We start from the raw sequence: 19,411 nt of genomic DNA on the forward strand, positions 1-19,411 counted from the left end.
CCCCACCAGGAGACCTGAAGTGTGAACCATCTGTCAACACTGGAGCACTTGTCGAGCGGCTCATCCAGAGATTACTGTGTGGAGTTGGAACTTTGGATCCTCGGTTTAGCTCCAAGTTCCTTATCAATCTAGATCCAACAAAGGCTTCTTCCAAGGTAACTTTAAAACATAATATTACGTAAATTATTACAGTTCATAAAAATAAAGGTGTGAATGGAACTCCTATTTATAGTGCTATCTGATGAATAGTTCTAATAGCATCATTTCCAGATAAAAATGCTCTAGGGAATTCTGTTAGCTGTTTCTAGTTATTGACTTCTGTGAGACTTTTATGTATGCATTATCTAAAATTTATCCAGCATCCAGGAATTTTTCATCCAAAGTTCAACTGATTGAACATGACAATTTTTAAATATTCCGGTACTATACAATTTGAATATTTTGTTAACCACTTACTACTTTCCTTGCTATGTATCCCATGAAAATATTCAATAACATTTTATTTAACATTTTTGTCAAATTTGATCAAAATTGTATGTTTTTTACTTATTCTTTATCCTGATTAATTAATTCAGAGTTTTGAATTCTCTTCTATCTATATTTTGTTGTGTGCCTCACTCTTCCTATAAAATAGGGTAATATCAATGACTACATTTGCTTAAGTATAATGTGGATCAGGATCTACACGGTGTGGATGTGAAGTAATTTTAAATCATAGGTGATTCTCCCTAATCCATTATCCTATTTAACGTAGGCTGGCACCCAAAGCCTCAGCTACCTTGTGCGTCTGGACTCTCTCAGCTGGCCACTACTCTATCCAGACCACCAGGAACAGCCTACGTGTCATATCACGCACAGCGAGGGAGGGCCACAGGGCTTTGCCAAGGTACGGCTCACTGGCTGTCGCGTAGAGGACTGGGCTGAGTTCATCAACAACCATGGGTTCCTTCGCAGGTCAGATTAGTTCCTCAAATTGCATCCCTGTAAGGGAAGACACGTTTTGTGTGCAGGGGTGGATATATCCCCCCCTTACTGGCACGTTTAGATCCACATTTAGATTTTAGCTGAATGCTTGCATATTATCAATCAAATTTAATATAATTGTATACTATTTTATTTATTAAGTATACCAGAACAAGATAAAATATATTGTATTCACTTTTATTGTTATTGAGTTACAGCACCTTTTTATTTTAACATCCTTTCATCTTATACACCAAAGTTCAGAATTATATTCCTGGGCTCATATGGAGATAATAAGAACTTGCAGTAGTTAGTTGTAATACTATGACTTGATGTGGGATCACAAAGAGTGCATCACTCATGTAAAGATAAAGGTTACCAAGATGAAGGTTTTTCTACTAAAATACACACAAGTGTTTACTTAAATAGAAAAATTAGAATATTTAAGTTATTACCCTATATGCTGATATCCTTGAAAGGTTCTAACACTCTTCAGCCATAACTTTAAAAAAAGTGCCCAAATTACACAAAATTCGATTAAATTTGATTACTTTGGCTTATTATTAATATTTTAAATAATACCCATTTTCAGCATTTTAACTCCAAAAATGTAGTTTTATCTTCAACATGTAAATGTACCCCTGTCCTTGTAAGACCATTATAAAAACCTATCATTATACTCTGATGAAGTTTAGCATGTATGTTAGTGAATAAATACTTAGTTTTCATTTGTTTGAATATTATATTGTTTAAATTTTTGAAAACAAGGCACAGAGCTATTCCTCATTCCATGTTAATTTAATGCCAAAAAGACATAAAGCTCACATTAAAGTTGTATTTTCCAATAGGTTTTAAGTACTTTGGCTAAATAAATTACATGAAATATTGGTGAAGATTTGCTGAAGAGGAAATATAGGATGAATTGATCTGATTGGGTTATTTGTTCACACATCTTTCTATTTAATAAAACTATAGATCAATTATAAAATATCACATTGAACTTTATCACTCTCAGAGATAAGCTGCAGGAGAGGTTCGTAGAGTTACTCGCTCAGTCAGCAGCCCGTAACTCAATCCCAGGCACCCCTGACCAAATAGACGAGTCTCGGATGTGTGGCTGCCCAGGCAAGGTTGTGGACCCTGGAGTGGCATTCCATCTCACCGAAACACCACCCCAGGAACAGTTCTACTTCGGAGCAGGTGATTTGTGTTTTTTAACAATTTTATAATTGGATCAAACTTAGCTTTTGTCGTATACAATCAATTTTCATTATAAAAAATTCGAATTGAATGCAAGTTATTTTTTGTTTACTGAGGAAATATCTCTTTGCACTTTGTCTTAAATGGACCTATGCACTGCTTCCGGAGTGACAGCATATTTAGGATGGGTACGTTTAAGGGGTAAGGACTAATACCTGTCTAGATCCTGTTACATCTACGAGGAAGAGCGATTGCACACTTATCTCAGTCATATTACCTTGAAAGAAGAAGGGGTCTAGTTTTGTTACAGCTTCTTCCAGTCAAAGTGGGCAAGAGATGGTACTCCCTCGTGTTTACACTTGCAAGAACCTTTAACACTAAGGGAGCCCCACCCCTTCAACAGTCATCCTTTGCAGTAAACTAGATGATAGGTCTATCTTTTTACCTTGATATCTCAATATCAGATTCTGCAGTAACCATTCATCATTATTTTTTATGAACGGTTACTGCAGAACATAACTGCAGGGCAAAAAGTGGTGGTTAAATTAACAATAAGAAGAATGATTTATGAATGTCTAATCCTCTGCAAAGATGTTAACATTTTTATGTCCAGTACCATATTATTTGGGTACTGATTTAGTACCAAGTTGTCACAAAACTTGGTACTGCCGTGCCGTGAAACTGTACATGACATGACCAGAGCAATGGCTTGACACAGCTGATAAACATAGTAAATTCAGTTTGGTCTACAATATGTAATGGTCCTATGTACTCGAATCTTAACATTTACCCAGTTATTGTGATGACCTGTCATGGTGGCTCTGACTCATAACTACAGAATTGACGATATTCGTCTTAATGTCATGCATGATCACATTGTGATGAATTTGTTCACGTCAGAGGACGATGCTTTTGATAAGTTGGTTGCCAGCTAGTTAGGGAAATTGAAATTAGCATCAAAATACTCATAGACATCCATATAAACATTAGGAAAAGAAAAAACATAGCTGTGAAATTTGCCTGGTCAGTCAAATGAGTTGCCTGGTGTGTGGTAGTTGAGTGAATTAAACAGATTATGTACTCAATATTCCAGGTAGCAATACCCGTCCTGTTATTCCTTTCTTCTCATGCTTTTTTCCATTTCCTGCCTTTACTGAATGGTTCCTGTTATGTTTGCTGATAATTTTATTCCAAAGTGAAAATGTTATTGGCAAAATTCCAGAGCCAAGCGAAATTGAATTTCAAATATTCTTTGCCAAAGTCAGATTGACAACCTATTGACCTGAATGCACAAACTTATTTTAAAGGACTTGAGTTGAACAAGAGTACTACACGTATGCATAGCCAACACAAGATTACTGCACTTAAACCTTATCAATAGAATCTCGTAATACCTTGAATGGAATGCTTATAGAACAATGCCACAAGTTCTAGTTAGTCTATGATTGGTGATAGTGATTGATAGTATTCTCAGGATGATTTATGTTAATCAACATATTAGTCAGATGTCACAGAGTTCTCAGAGAATGTAGACATAAATTAATAGAATATCACCATACGAGTATGGTCATAGTACGTATAGTATTTACACAGTGTGGTACTGTCACTTAAAAATCTGGGCTATGACAGATTAATTTAGTATATTACTTGTGGTCATTATGAATAACCTTACTTGCCGTGCTTATGGATATAATCAGTAAAACCCTTAACTTTCTGTTTCAGCTGAATGCCACAGACATAGTTTCCCTGACCCACGAGAATTCAGGCTGGCCATTGTTGAGGGCACCCCCTGTGTCAGGCTCAGGGTTGGACTGCCTCTATGTATTTCAGGATCAGAAGAAGACATTCAGGTATTGGTATTCTCATTCTCCACAGCTTACTATGAGTGTATCTGACAGGTGTCCATCATTTTCTGGTGGTATACATTGATCAAACAATTATTAGATCTATTATTGATTTCGTTCAACCAAGAGGTAAAATGAGAACTATTGCAAGTTAACATTTCCGGAATCTCTATCTTTAATCATGAAAAAATCCACAAAAGAAGACATTTCACCCTGTAATTAGTAGCACTATTGGTGAAGTGCTCAGGCATCTGGCAATCTTTACATTGCTAGTAGAAGCTGAAAGCCATTTCAGACAAAAGGGTATTATTATTTATCAGATATTTAAATATTCTCTTTATGAGCTAAAACAAATAATAAGTTTTGCTTGGGTAATCTCTATTTGAGATCACTGAAATGTTGGAAAAAAGTACATATCAGGAATTAGAATGCTTTATTCAACATCTTCAAGACATGAATTAGCGCCATTACCCGTATTTGTTACATTGATATAACATTTATGTAAAAAATATTGCATATTATTAATGAGGTAGTAATAGAGAAAATTTCTTCTATAGTGTAGATGGACTTCTCTAGAAGCATTTTGGTCAGTCGTTTCCTGGATTTCTCTTGATTTCTGTTCTTGATGTTAGGAAGGAGTAGGTTGAGAAATCTTGTGCGTAGGGTTATTTTCAAATTCATAACACATATGTGAAAAACACCCTAGTATAAGAGGTATAATCATTTTTATGAAGTCAAATGATCTTTATCTAGAGTAATGTACATCATTGTCAAAAAATTTAAAGATATCCTTCCCACCGTGACAAGTGGGAACCCGAACTTAATAAGTGCATATTTTATAGTGGCTTGTATAAAAGAATTTTTTAAACTCACTACTTCTAGTTTCTATTTATTTCTAATAATCTTTTGTTAATGTCTACATACATATTTTTTTGAAATAATTTGTTTTTTATACAGTGTATGTCATTTAAAATAATAACTGACGATCAACAAACAGCATTCTAAAATTGTGTCACCTATCTTTTAATTTTACACTATTAACGTGCACAATGAAATAGTAAGAGATGACACATATAGATGGATATTCCTCATAGAAGATTGTTCCATTGTAAATGTGTTACACTATAAAGGGGGTTTTCTATTAAAATGAAATGAAATTATGCACATTTGTGTTGTTCATAGGTAACGCTAACACTAGGCATTGGGTTCACAGGATGGCCTCACAGTTGTGACTTCCCGAGCCGAATTTCTCTCTCTCACGTTGACATCTTGCTTTACCAACAGGTAGCCACCATGGTGAGTGTGACGTTTTACGCAAGTTAAAGCATGTAATAGAACATGACCATAGCCAACCGTTGGGAAGGCACTGGTCTAAGGTAGGATTTAATTCTATCTTAAGAGTAGCTTCCTGGGCTACGAATCTCTTTGCTGCACAAATTATAATAAGTTTACGTTTCATTTTTATAGTAAACATTTAAAGTTAAATAAACTCGATGTTGTTTTGCGGGCTGATGTACTTAACCCAAACATGGGTATTTATTGGTGGAGAGGATGACAAATGAGACATATCCATCTTCACACAATGCCATATGACTACCATCTCCAAAATCCTGTTATGTTATCAGCAGTTCAGGTAGTGATTAGTCCTGGATTACTTGAACTAACATTTGCCATTCCATAATCAGTACTTTCAATAGGATTATACTTATAGTCCCATTTTCATTGTGAGACACTATTCTAATTTTTACAATACTTTTCCTCTTCATAGAATAGATTCTTGAGACCGACAAACCTCTATTCTAGTCTTTCACTCTATATCCATATATCAAATTCTATAAAGCCCCTTCTTGTAGCACAAACTTTGTGGAATAACAAATGCTCATCAATGGTGGAACAAATTATAATACCATAACAGTACTTCTATTCCAATAAGAAATCCATTAATCACAAAATGCTGAGTATTTTCAATTAGATGGTATAAACTAAAATCAAATCTTGGTACTAACTTCCTAACTCTATCATTTATAGTAGGTAAGGGAGGCGCAAATGTCCTTTTAGGACTAAGCGCGCGCGAACAAACTGTCCTTTTCCCTTAGGACAAAAAAAAAGCATTTATACTTTTGAATACTCAATAACATTTTATCTCCAATACAAGAGTTTCATTATGTTTAAGACTTTTGCTGGTGAAAATCTTGAAAATAAAGCTGCTGCCGTATCTAACCTCGGCCTGAATACAACTAATGAACAAAATAAAATTGTAGAGATGAGACCACATAAATCCCTTCCAGAAGTCTTTTCCCTTCTTCCCACCAACTTCCGTAAGCATCCAACATCTAACTTCTACTTGCTACATCCACAATACACCACTTTCATTGAGGAAAGTCTATTTCGTATTGACTTATCCTTGACAATGAACAATTCATACTATACTATGTCTACATTGTGATGAGATACAAATTTCTGTTGCATTTAAGAATCCAAAACAATGATACTGATACCCCAATTTATATTAATCTGTTGTTATTTAAAGGGATTCTATCTGGTACCGGCTCCTCCGCACCCTACCACTCGATGTGATGATCGCTCCGCCACCTGGCAGTTCAGGTTTCCAGCGACAGAGTGCGCCCTACTCTCACATTACGCTGCACACAGTACACCAGCTCGTGTTTTGGCAGCACTGCGCAATATACTGGCAGACATGAGACGGACAACTAATGGTGGGTTGGAATGCAAGAACGTAGCAAGGAAAATATTTTGGGGAGTCTAAACAACTGATATTTTCCCGTATTGAACAGAGAGTAAAGCCTCGCGCGCACTACGACGGAACGGACGGAAACGACAGAACGGACGACTGGAAATTTCAAGATAGGGTGCGCGCATTAGGACGGAACCGCCGCGCCACGCCAGACTCGTCTTGGGTGTTTTAATCAAGTTCTCAGTCTGTGTTAAAACATTGTCAAAGATGCTTCAGTGCTTAGATGAAGAATTAATTATTGTTGCTGCATTCGTAATAGAAGAAGAAGAGGCAGAGAGAAGACGAAGAAAAGCCAGGTTTTGGGTACATAACATAAACACTAAAAGGTTAGCTTTGGGGGAGTTTCATACGTTATTCCCAGATTTGATAGAAGACGATGAAAAGTTTTTTCATCGTCACCGATTTCTTCCCAACAATTCTCTCTTCTATTGACGTTAAAATATTCAGGATGACGCATGTTGTACAGCTCGGTGTAGTTTTGAACAAGAGAAATTAACTTGGAGACATCCATTTTGGCTCAGAAGATATAGCTGGAATAGAGAAAATTTCCTTCCGTTCCGTCTGAGGTGTGTGCGCACAACACCGGACGGGACGGACTCGACGTCGCCGACGCGCAGAATTTGTTCAAAAGTTCTTTTCCTCAGATAATCTGACTGACGTCCGACGCGTCTCTTCCGTCCCGTCCGTCCAAGTGCGCGCATCTCCATAACAATCAATACTATTCATATTTGAAAAATTCTGTCGTGTCCTCCCGTTCCGTCGTAGTGCGCGCGAGGCTTAAAGCCCCATTTTGTTCCTTAAAAAGTTCTTGGCCATTTATTTGTTGAGAACGATCTGCAGTACATGTCAGTAATACTGAATTGTTTAAGAAATAATCATTTACTAAAAAAATAATTTTACCATTTTAAAATTTGGGGGGTCCGGACCTCCTTGGACCCCTGGATGGCTACGTCCTTGGTTGTATGAGTAATTTCATCATGGTCCATCAATTAATCCTCCTACTGGCATGTAATTGTGTCATGTATTAGGAACCCAACTTACAAACTATATCGTTCATTGCCATATTTTATATGGAACTTTGTTCAGAATAGTGTATCTAAATATAATTACAATTAATTTTAACAAAACTGTTTAGTAATAAAAATCTAATTGTTCGATCCATAATATATATCAAACTATTAGAAAACAGTTACACATCATGCAATTTGGATTCTTTACACAAAACTTCATACATTGAATCCTTAATTGTAGACCATTTTAACGTTTTCTGTAAACTCGTAAATTAATTAGTTTAGTTATTTTTTTTATTAGTAACTAAGCAAAACAAAGTGTAATACAATATTTCTTCTGAGAATAAGCAGTGTAACATAAAATAGTTTAATTGATTTGCTTTATCTGTATAATTAGATGTTTGAAGTTCACACTGAGTTGTCAGTGGTTCATTACTGCGTATTGTGTGACATATTGTAACTTGTATACTTTAGTTCAGTTTTTGTTTTATTCAATGCATGTCTTATAAATATTATGCATGGAGGAAACACGCAACGTGATTCCTGTGTTAAATGTTTTAGAGCACTTACACTGAAACATTTCGGTATGATTTGTTTATTTCAACCTAGATTGTAATTATATGTCAATCCACCTAAGGAAGAAATCAGATTACAGATCTTAAAACACAGTTATTACTGATTAGAACCTTAGAAGCTTTTCATGCAAATGATGTTAAAGGATTGTGCGTAATGTTTTAGGAGGTCAAGTGGTTAGTGACTACATGCTGAAGACATTTCTCTGGTTCCGGTTGGAAGAGGACCACGAATCTCTTATAGCCACTTTGCGAGACTGGGATCATGACAAGCTGTCAACACATGTTTTGGTAATAAATCTACTGGTTGTAGCCTAGCTGGAACTTTACCTAGTCTGTAACATTATTATAATGTTATCTACATTATGTAATATCTATTGGTTCTACCATTGACAATAAAGAATAGAAGATTTTAAAAGCGATCTTGGTTAGAGAATGTCTTAAAAAATTACTAATCAGAAATTTGTATTTCTTTTTACATTTTTAAACTTGGAAGTTAATATTTTTAATTTGGTTAAACTTAATTTAAGTCATGATTTGTGTATGTGTTTTTTTTGTTCTCTTAGAACAAAAAGCTATAAACTGCATTTAGACCTAAAAGGACCTTTACGCTGCTTCCGGAGTGACAGGATATTCTGGAAGGGTAAGGTTGGGGGTAGGTGCCACTTCCTATCAAGATCCATGCGGTAGGATATTGGGAATTAATCTGTCATCTCTCTTTCAAAAAAGAGGAAGCTAGCATAGTACCAGTCTCTCCAATCAAAGCAGGCACGCCCTTATGTCTAGGCTAGCAACAGCCCGTAACACTAAGGGAGCCCGAATAATTCCCATATCTCCTGCAGTAGACTAGATCTACTATCTACCCTTGCACCCCAATATCTTAAGATCTGCGGTTGGTGATATGCCGCTCCTGGACATCCATAGATTGCGCAGATTTAAGTGACACATTGGTTTTTGCTGTACTTAGTATTGGTTCAACCGGAACCAGTATTGTATAAACCAACCAAAAGTGATCTATCCTGAGGGATGGTTTATGTTACAAACTTGGATAAATAACATGATTGTAATGATTGCAGGTTATTCTGGACCAGCTAGTGACAGGTTTGAGGACTCAGCGTCACCGTTCCTACTGGTTCCCATGGTTTAACGTGATGTTGAGCGCTCCTGGTGGTGGTACCCTGCACTACACAGAGGAGGACTACTGCCATGATGCTGAACTCCTGGTTTCGCTGCTGTGTCGTCTCCATGAGTTCTCTCTGCAGCCTCTGCCCCCCTCACTGCCTCCCCTGGAAGCCTGGCAGCAGCTGGACTCTCGGCTCGTGGGCAAGTGGCAGGACGTGCTCATGGCTCTGGCACCCCCAACTACTACCAGGTACACAAACATTGATTTATATAAATATAATGTTGATTTTAATTTTGATGACATATCCAGTTTCTGGTCAATGATGTATACTGAGGGTGTTTGTAAACTATAACCCTCTCACTGGAGTTCAAATATTTGGATTGTGATACATGACACTTTTCTTCTTACATTACACCTATACATTATATTACATTTAAATAAAAACTTTCTGAGAAATCTACTACATATTCTACTTACTTTATTATATATATATATATATATATATATATATATTTACAGGGTGATTCAAAACTAAACGGCAATCTCTCGGGAGCTTATTTATAGCTAAAAAACAAGTAAAAAAGTTTCATATAACCATATGCCGGAAACGCTTCGTTAGTCGTGTTTACGCCTGAGCGAAAGATTTCGCCCGGATTTCAGAACCCTTGTGAAACGTCAGCCGTATCAATATGGTAAAGGTAGTTACAAAGATACAAATCGATTGTTTTTTTATGTTTAATAAATCTGGGGAAAAATTTATTTAAAATTCGTAACAGAGCTGGTAAATGCAATACTTTCGAGAGATCTTACGTAAAACACATTATTGGTGCAAAGAAAATAACATATTTTTGTGTTTAAGATAAGATTACTTCATATATGATTTAAATAAAGGTCATTTTTTTTCAAAAGATTGGTAGAAATTAATTCTGAAAGATTATGTGGAATTTATTAGGAAATAAAAATTAATACTAGGTATTGAAATTTAGCTTTATTTAAAAATAAACAGACGCACAAAATGCATATTCATATCTGGCATAAAATATTAACTAATGTTTAGGTTGTGAAGTAACAGATGTTCATTTATTCAACACTTTTTATGTTTATTTTATTTGCAAAGGTTGGAATATCAGCTGATCAACAATTAAGTTCATTGAAGTAATATTTGAATAACCTTTATGGATGTTTTTTTGTAATTTGGCGTGTGAAGATTGTATTTTGTGAGATCTGTGATTATTTGGAAATTTTTTATACAAGTGTATAAAATCTTTTATTAAAATTTATTTTAAAAATATTTTATTAAATATTTTTATAAAAAGTGTATGTAATTTCTTAGATAAAATACTGGCAGATACAAGTAAATGGTTGTATTCGTTTGAAGAGTTAAAACGACTTGTTACTGATTTCGGCCAAAGTTAACAATCCATTAAACTTTCCTAATTCACATATCACCAAACCACTCCTCCCATAATCCCCCAAATCCTTTAAAAACAAAAAAAAAAAAAAAAAAAAAACCAAACCCCCCCCCCCCCCCACCAAAAAAACACAAACAAACCCCCCCCCCCCCCAAAAAAAAAAACAAAAAAAACCAACCCCCAAAAAAAAAACAAAAAAAAAAAACAACCAAAAAAAAAAACACCCCCCCCCCAAAAAAAAAAACAAAAAACCCCCCCCCCCAAAAAAAAAAAAAAAAAAAAACACCCAAAAAAAAAAAAAAACCCCCCCCCCACAATTTAATCAACCCCCCCCATTTTACCCCCCTATTCATTTATTCCCCCCCCCCCCCCCCCCCCCCCCCCCCCCCCCCCCCTTTTCATCTCACTCTACTGGAGAGCGACTTTAGAGAAAACTGGTAGCTTTAAACCGGAAGCGAATAGATACTGGTGTACGTAGAAACCGCAAGGAACTATAATATGAAACAGCATAATAAATGCTGTTGAATTATCACCAACTCAAGACCAGATCGATTATCACGTCAGTTAAATATTTGCCAGTAAAGAGTATGGCGGACACTTCATGAAGCACAGTTGTAACCCATTCCAGATACACGTGTTTCAAGTTATTACCGCAAGTTTTAATAACACGGAAGATGTTCTGCGCTGGTTAAGATAGAAATTGTTTACGCATCAGTATTTTCTTCGGCGTATTCTCGTTACTGTGAAATCCTGTTTTACTTGAAATGGATTGTAATTTTTTCGTAATACATACTTGGGCGTTCGACAACCACATGAAAACTGCGACGAGCATTTTTCAACTACATTATTCAGTCAATGTATGGCTGGTGTTCTGGGTGATAATTTGATTGGTCCATTTTTCCTCCTAATACGATTTAATGGAGTAGCGTACTTAAAATTTTTTATGAACAAACCTGCCTACCTCTGGAAGATATTCCTGTTCAAAACAGAATAATTGCATGGTTTATTGCACGTCGGGAGCACCTCCACATTTTTTTGAATGCTGTTGAAAACTATTTAAAATGATTCATAACGTAGACATGGATTGGTCGAAAAGGACAGTAAAATGGCCACCACGTTCTTCCTGACATCACGCCCAGCAGACTTTTTTTATGGGTTGGATGAAAGTCAATTGTTTATTCAAAACGGATAAACACCTTAGAGGAGTTACGTCAATCGCATTACCAGAGGCGGCAGAAAAAAACTATCAAGTATGCCTCCAAGCGTTATGAACAACGCCTAGAAAGAGTGGTTTTAGTCGTGCGAAAAAAAGTGCATTGCTTAACAACGGAGGACACTTTGAGCAACTATTTTAGGTGAATTATTACAGTTTATAAAGGTTAATTACATTTTATGTTATGTTCAGTCTAGAATAACATGATAGCTTTTTACTCTACAACCTAAACAATTAAGTTTCAATTTTTTTTGCAGATTACGAATTATGCATTTTTGTGCGTCTTGTTTTATTTGTAAAATAAAGTAAATTTCAATACATATTATTAATTTTTTCCTATGTATTTCACATGCAATCCCTTTTCAGAATTAAATGATCTAACATCTGCTTTAAGAAAAAATGACCCTTTTAAAAACATTTTAACATTTATGGAAGTAATCTTACGGTTTTTAAACACAAAAATGTGTTATTTCTTTGCACCAATTTTGTGGTTTTGAGTTTGATATCTCTGAAAGTAATTGCCATTACACCAAAAAAAAGGCTCTCTGGGACGAGAATTTTAAATAAATTTGTCAGATATTAAAAATAAAAAAACAATCGTATTTGTTATCTTTGTAACTACCTTTACCATTTTATATCGCATCTGACTTCACAAGGTGTTCTTAAATCCCGTGAGCGAAATCCTTTTCGCTAGGCGTAACTCGCTAACGAAAGCCGTTTTCCGGCGCATATGGTTTTTATGAACTTTTTCTTACTTCGTTTTTAGCTATAGAAATAAGCTCTTACGAGTGATTACGTTTAGTTTAGAACTCACCCATGTAATATATATTATACTATACAGTCGAATCACTGTTTTGAGAGAGTCAATTATAGACAATAAGAGTTAATATCACTTAAATTTAGTGTCCAGTTTTTACCTCCATACAGTCTCATGTTGTACCTTCATTAGCTCACTTGAAGCAGGGGGTCCTAGAATCCGAAACCTACCATAACACCAAATTCGAATTCAAAAATACTGTGTTGGATATATATTATTATTCTAATAATCCTGCTGGATTTTAGTTTTTGCTCCAATTGGTAAAAGATTTTTGAATGCAATTTCACTCATTGCCATAATACATAAATTGTGTTATTAATATAGAAGAACCTTTTAATAAATATAACAAATTGAATAATAGAGACATACATAATAATATAGTGTTTTTCATGCCACTGTCAAATCCAAGTTTTTTACCTTGTGGCAAACACAATTTCAAATAAAATTATCAAAATAATTTTCTTGATAATCTGTTAACTTTTTTATGTATTTGCATAAGGTTCAAAAATATATTTATACCACTAGCTACGTTTACTCCTCACTTACTAATACAGCCTCGCAGAACACTGTCCGCCAGCTGGAGTACGTGAGACTCACTATGAGAGGCATACTTAATTTACGAGCTCTATGTCTATTACTCACTAATCTAGCCTGATGTAGGTCTAGAAGATTGGGGTTTGCCCCCGGGAGTGGCTACAGTAGCAGGGTAGCCTCGCAGTACTCTGTCCGCCATCTGGAGTATGCGAGACTCACCATGAGAGGCATACTCAATTTACGAGCTCTATGTCTATTACTCACTAATCTAGCCTGATGTAGGTCTAGAAGATTGGGGTTTGCCCCTGGGAGTGGCTACAGCAGCGGGGCAGCCTCGCAGTACTCTGCCCGCCAGCTGGAGTACGTGAGACTCATCCTGAGAGGCATGCTCACTGTACGAGCTCTCACTCTGTACCAGGTGAAAGACTAATGGTCCTTTTGGGCATTTAATTCTTGCTATGTGTATATGCTAGCTGAAGTCATATAATTAGGAATCATACGTAAGGTGTTATTGCTGATGTAAGTTAGTTTTTCAAAAATGCTTGCTTAAGAAAATTACTCTCAAGACAGAATTTCTGAAACATACTTAATATTCATCAATCATGGTCTCAAGAACTCAAAACCATCATAATCCAAAAATGCATATATATACAAATATCAACCCAATCCAGCCCTGCAATATTCGTTACCTCCGATTTCTAGCCCAGAGACAAACAATAAAAAGTTTTGTAACTGTAAGCTTTGCAAGCAAGAAATGTCACAAGAGATAACTCGATCACTTTCTCATGCACTCACCATGTAGAGTGGGACTGAAAGAGGGATTTATATATAATATATATATATATATATATATATATATATATATACAGGGTGATTCGGTTAGTGTTACCGGCACTTTCTGAGCTGATTGTACTATAAAAAATAAAGAAAAAAAGTTCATACAAACATGGGTCCGGAAATGCTTCCTTACTGGGTTATGGCCAATTGAAGATTTCACCAAAAATTGTGTGCAGGAGGTGTCAAATGAATGATTTGCCGCGTGTTTATGAAGAGATATTTATAGGCGAATGCAACTTTTTCTAACGGATTTTTTTTAGATGAGAAATTGAATAAAGTTCATCTCATAGCTGTATCTCATTTAGTTTTTTTGTTATACTACAAAAAACAGAAATAAAATAATTTTGAAAACACTTTTTTAAGGTTTAAACGGACAATTATTTGTTAAATAGGCATTGAAGACCCACATTTTTACAAAGAAAGAAACTTGCAGAAAATTTAATTCTGAATAAAATTATGTGCCACACGGCTTATTAACAGCGAAGTATTAGTTTCTGGAATTTAATTTTACAACAAACATTCTTACAAGCAAGAAATTTCCAAAGCAAAGGAAAAACCGCATTTTAATGACATAGAGTACACATAAGATTTATTAGGATGCAATTTAAATTAAGTTTTAAATAAATTATTGTTTTTCATCTAAAGCTTATAATACTACGTTACCACTTTCATAACAGTGTGTTCAAAAATCAGTCCTTGTACTTCAATACACTTAGCAGCTCGCTTTTCTGATTGATCGAGTTATCCTCCGCAACGCTGCACGATTGTTTTTGATTTGTGCGGCGGCATCTTCAATTCGATTTATTAACTCTTCACGTGTATTTACTTTTTCCTGGTACACCAGGTTCTTCATCCAACCCCATATACAGAAATCTAATGGAGTTAGATCTGGTGATCTTGGTGGCCAAGTGTGTGGTCCACCGCGACCAATCCATCGCCCGGGAAACTGCTCGTTTAAGTGCATTGTCTACATTATGGGGAAAAGTGGGCAGGGGCACCATCATGTTGATAAATAATATTGCACCTTGCTGCTAATGGAACATCTTCTAATAATAGTGGTAGTTGTTCTGTAAGGAATTCTAGGTACATGCGGGAATTTAGATGTCCTCGGAGAATGAATGGTTCCTATTAATCGATCATGAATGAGTCCACACCATACATTTACACTAAATCTGTGTTGAAAGTTGCGCACGATTGTACTATGTGGATTTCCCTCTGCCCAAGTGTGTTTTATGTGAAGGTTGTTGACGCCATCTCGGGTAAATTGAGCTTCATCAGTGAATATAAAATGGTTCTATGATGTTGACGGTTTCTAATTAAACCCAGTTGCAAAATTCCAATCGAAGAGGAGGATCTGTTGGTTGAATACTTTGAACTTGTTGTTTTATGGTAAGGGAACATGCTATTTTTGCGCAAAGTTCTCCATACTTCAGACTGAGACACTGCGAATCGCCTAGAAAGACGCCGTGTACTGACACCAGGACTGCGTTCAGTAGCCATGATTATAGCCTCTTCCATATCTACATTATTCTGGGCAGGGCGATCCCGATAATTATTAATACTAGGAAGTTTACCTGTTACTCTTAGGGTACGAAATGATCCACTGATCGTTTTTGGGTTTGGAACTCTGCGATTAGGAAATCGTCTTCGGTATTCTGCAGTAGCAGCGGTTGCATTTCCGTCACAAAACGCCTAAGGACAAATACCATGTCGGCATATTCTTCCGTTGTAAATAACAAAGGCATTGCAATTGTGATAGTAAGTTACTTTTAAAATACACTTCACTAACAACGAGTAGTAAATTAATTGTATTAAATTGCACTCATTAAACTAGTACAGAATTGGTAACAAATAATTTGGATTCCTCAATAAATTGCAGTGTATTGTTGAACAGCTGATTTGTGATACCAACTTATAAAAACATAATTTTACCTTCTGTAAAGCTAACGTTGACAAAGATATGTAGGTACATGATGTAACCATTTGGATAGTCCTAAAAAAGTAATAGTATTATTGTTTTTTAGTTGAGCAGTAATCTAATAAATCGTATTTTACAATTGTATGCTAAATCAAATTATTTGTGTAACCTTATATCATTACATTACGGTGTTTATTTACTAAATACGTATTTCTTGCTTGGTAGAATGTTTGTTGTAAAATTAAATTCCAGAAACTAATACTTCGCTGTTAATAGCCGTGTGGCACATAAATTTTATTCAGAATTAAATTTTCTGCAAGTTTCTTTGTAAAAAATGTGGGTCTTCAATGCCTATTTAACAAAATAATTGTCCGTTTAAACTCCTTAAAAAAGTGTTTTTCAAAATTATTTTATTTCTGTTTTTTGTAGTATAACACAAAAAAACTAAATGTGATACTGCTATGAGATGAACTTTATTCAATTTCTCATCTAAAAATCCGTTAGAAAAAGTTGCATTCGCCTATAAATAATCTCTTCATAAACACGGCGGCAAATCATCATTTGACCTCCTGCACACAATTTTTGGTGAAATCTTCAATTGGCCATAACCCAGTAAGGAAGCATTTCCGGACCCATGTTTGTATGAACTTTTTTCTTTATTTTTTATAGTACAATCAGCTCAGAAAGTGCCGGTAACACTAAACCGAATCACCCTGTATACAGGGTGTTCTGAAAAAAAAGGTGCCCATAAAGTCAGGGCGTGATTCCTCACATCAAAATAAGAAAAAAAGGTCTAATTAACATAGGTTCGAAAATGCTTAGTTACCAAGTTATACAGGGTAAAAGATTTCGTCTGAATTTCAGTTCCCCTGCTGCAACGAAGCCCTTACGGTATTTGTTGGGCTGTTAATTAAGATGTACAATTTTAGCGTACTTTATGTAAAATGAACTGAAAAATTGAATAATAAACCGTTTCCAGACCTGTAGCTACAGTAATTTTTAAGATATGTGACGAAATACGCGAAAACTTGGTCCCGAAAAACAAGTTACATTTAGGTTTGAAGCAGATTTACTATGTTAAATGTACAATAAACACAAAATATTTTTTCACGGTACTTGTAGAAAATTTAATTTCGAAGAGAGAAAGATGTAAAATAAGTCTATAATAGACAAAACGCAAACTTTAAAAAAATAATCCTTAATTACATACAAAACGCATGAAAAATAGACAAAATCTGTTAAGCTCTCTACAAATGTAATATTGAAATTAAAACAGCTGTTTTATTAAAATATTTGATTTGAGAAACAAAAATAAATTTCATTTTAAAACATATGTTTTTTAACAATGTAACATTGTTTATAATAATTTAAATAAACATTACAAGCAGCTATTTTTCCATTGCTCATTAAGTGCGTGTGTTGATCTGTACTTTAATACAAGTTAGTGCGAGTGCCGTTGAAGTTAATTTTTGATAGCTAATAATATCTTATTCATCATGGCAGGTAATATGAATATTATGTACACTAATGGTTGAAATTGCAGACATGCATTTAATGTACGGTCTTGCACATTTGCAACAGTGCGTCAGGCTAGACGACTCTATCAGGAAACATTTTCCTCATAGACAGTTACCGACTCATAAAAATGTTTTCTTCCATTCATAGAAGGCTAAGCGAGACGGGAACCTTTAAATCTGGAAAAGTTGGTAGATCAGGACGGCCACGTACAACGTGTGCAGCTGAATTGGAGGAGGGCGTGTTGGACGAAATAGAGAATCATCCTGGAAGAAGTACTAGAGAACTAGCCTTGGATTTCGGTGTTAGTAATTCAATTGTCTGGAAAGATTTTACACGAGCAGCAGTTGCATTCTTATCACTATCAAAAGGTCCAGGCTCTTTTGCCTCGAGATTACTTTCCTCGTGTTCAGCTATGCCAATGGCTTATCCAAAGGTGCAGAAATCCACATTTTTTAAATTACATTATCTTTTACTGATGAAGCAAAATTTTCAAGAATGGCTATTCTTAACACCCACAATACTCACATGTGGCAATTGAAAATCCACGTGCTATTTCAGAGAACCGTCACCAATATCAGTTTTCTATAAACGTATGGGCTGCTATTCTGGGTGAATAAAATTTTTATTAGTTTTTTACCTGATACGCTCAATGGTGAAAATTATTTACATTTCTTGACGACTAATCTGAATGAGTTACTCGAAGATGTGCCACTATACACACGCAACAACATGTGGTTCATGCAGGATGGAGCTCCAGCTCATTACACATTACAAGTAAGAGGAATTTTTTAAATGAAGCATATCCAAACCAGATGGATTGGTCGAGGAGCCCCAGTAGCATGGCCTGCAAGGTCACCTGACCTCAATCCTCTAGGACTTTTTCTTATGGGGACATTTAAAGACGCTTGTCTACGACTCGCCTGTGGATACCATAGAAGAGTTGCGAATAAGGATTGTTAACGGGATTCAAAGGATACGTGAGAAACCTGGGATCTTCGATTCGAAAGAGTTCGGCAGTCCTATGAGAAGACGGCTGGATGCTTGTATTTTGAATGAGGGGAAACATTTTGAACATCTACTGTGACGTGGTTAGTTTTTTTAGGACAAGTGTAACTTTTTTGTTGAATGATAATTCAGATAACTTTTTTATGTATGATAATGTATGATTGTTAAAAATATTTACTTGATAAAAAATATAGTAACTCATTAATTTGTTTTAATAAAACAGCTGTTTTAATTTCAATATTACAATTTGTAGAGAGCTTAACAGATTTTGTCTATTTTTCATGCGTTTTGTATGTAATTAAGGATTATTTTTTTAAAGTTTGCGTTTGTCTATTATAGACTTATTTTACATCTTTCTCTTCGAAATTAAAATTTTCTACAAGTACCGTGGAAAAAATATTTTGTGTTTATTGTACATTTAACATAGTAAATCTGCTTCAAACCTAAATGTAACTTGTTTTTTTTTTCGGGACCAAAGTTTCGCGTAATTTCGTCACATATCTTAAAAATTACTGTAGCTACAGATCTGGAAACGGTTTTATTCAATTTTTCAGTTAATTTTACATAAAAAGTACGCTAAATTGTACATCTTAATTAACAGCAACAAATACCCGTAGGGCTTCGTTGCAGCAGGGGAACTGAAATTCAGACGAAATCTTTCACCCTGTATAACTTGGTAACTAAAAGCAT

The 19,411-nt window shown here is 35.3% G+C and overlaps 1 protein-coding gene across 2 annotated transcripts in view; it reads left to right on the top strand.

The window, feature by feature from the left end:
• LOC124366206 overlaps positions 1–19,411 on the top strand; it is a 35,962-nt gene that overhangs the window by 3,913 nt on the left and 12,638 nt on the right. For both annotated transcript variants that reach the window (XM_046822578.1, XM_046822577.1), the window contains 9 exons: positions 10–155; positions 755–954; positions 1,979–2,163; positions 3,886–4,013; positions 5,190–5,303; positions 6,538–6,724; positions 8,511–8,635; positions 9,421–9,716; positions 13,726–13,861. In XM_046822578.1, coding sequence (XP_046678534.1) covers positions 10–155; positions 755–954; positions 1,979–2,163; positions 3,886–4,013; positions 5,190–5,303; positions 6,538–6,724; positions 8,511–8,635; positions 9,421–9,716; positions 13,726–13,861 — 1,517 coding nt within the window. The remainder of the gene's footprint in view (positions 1–9; positions 156–754; positions 955–1,978; positions 2,164–3,885; positions 4,014–5,189; positions 5,304–6,537; positions 6,725–8,510; positions 8,636–9,420; positions 9,717–13,725; positions 13,862–19,411) is intronic.

This window comes from Homalodisca vitripennis, chromosome 7, assembly GCF_021130785.1.
Source record: "Homalodisca vitripennis isolate AUS2020 chromosome 7, UT_GWSS_2.1, whole genome shotgun sequence".
In the NCBI taxonomy this organism is placed as follows: Eukaryota; Metazoa; Arthropoda; class Insecta; order Hemiptera; family Cicadellidae; genus Homalodisca; species Homalodisca vitripennis.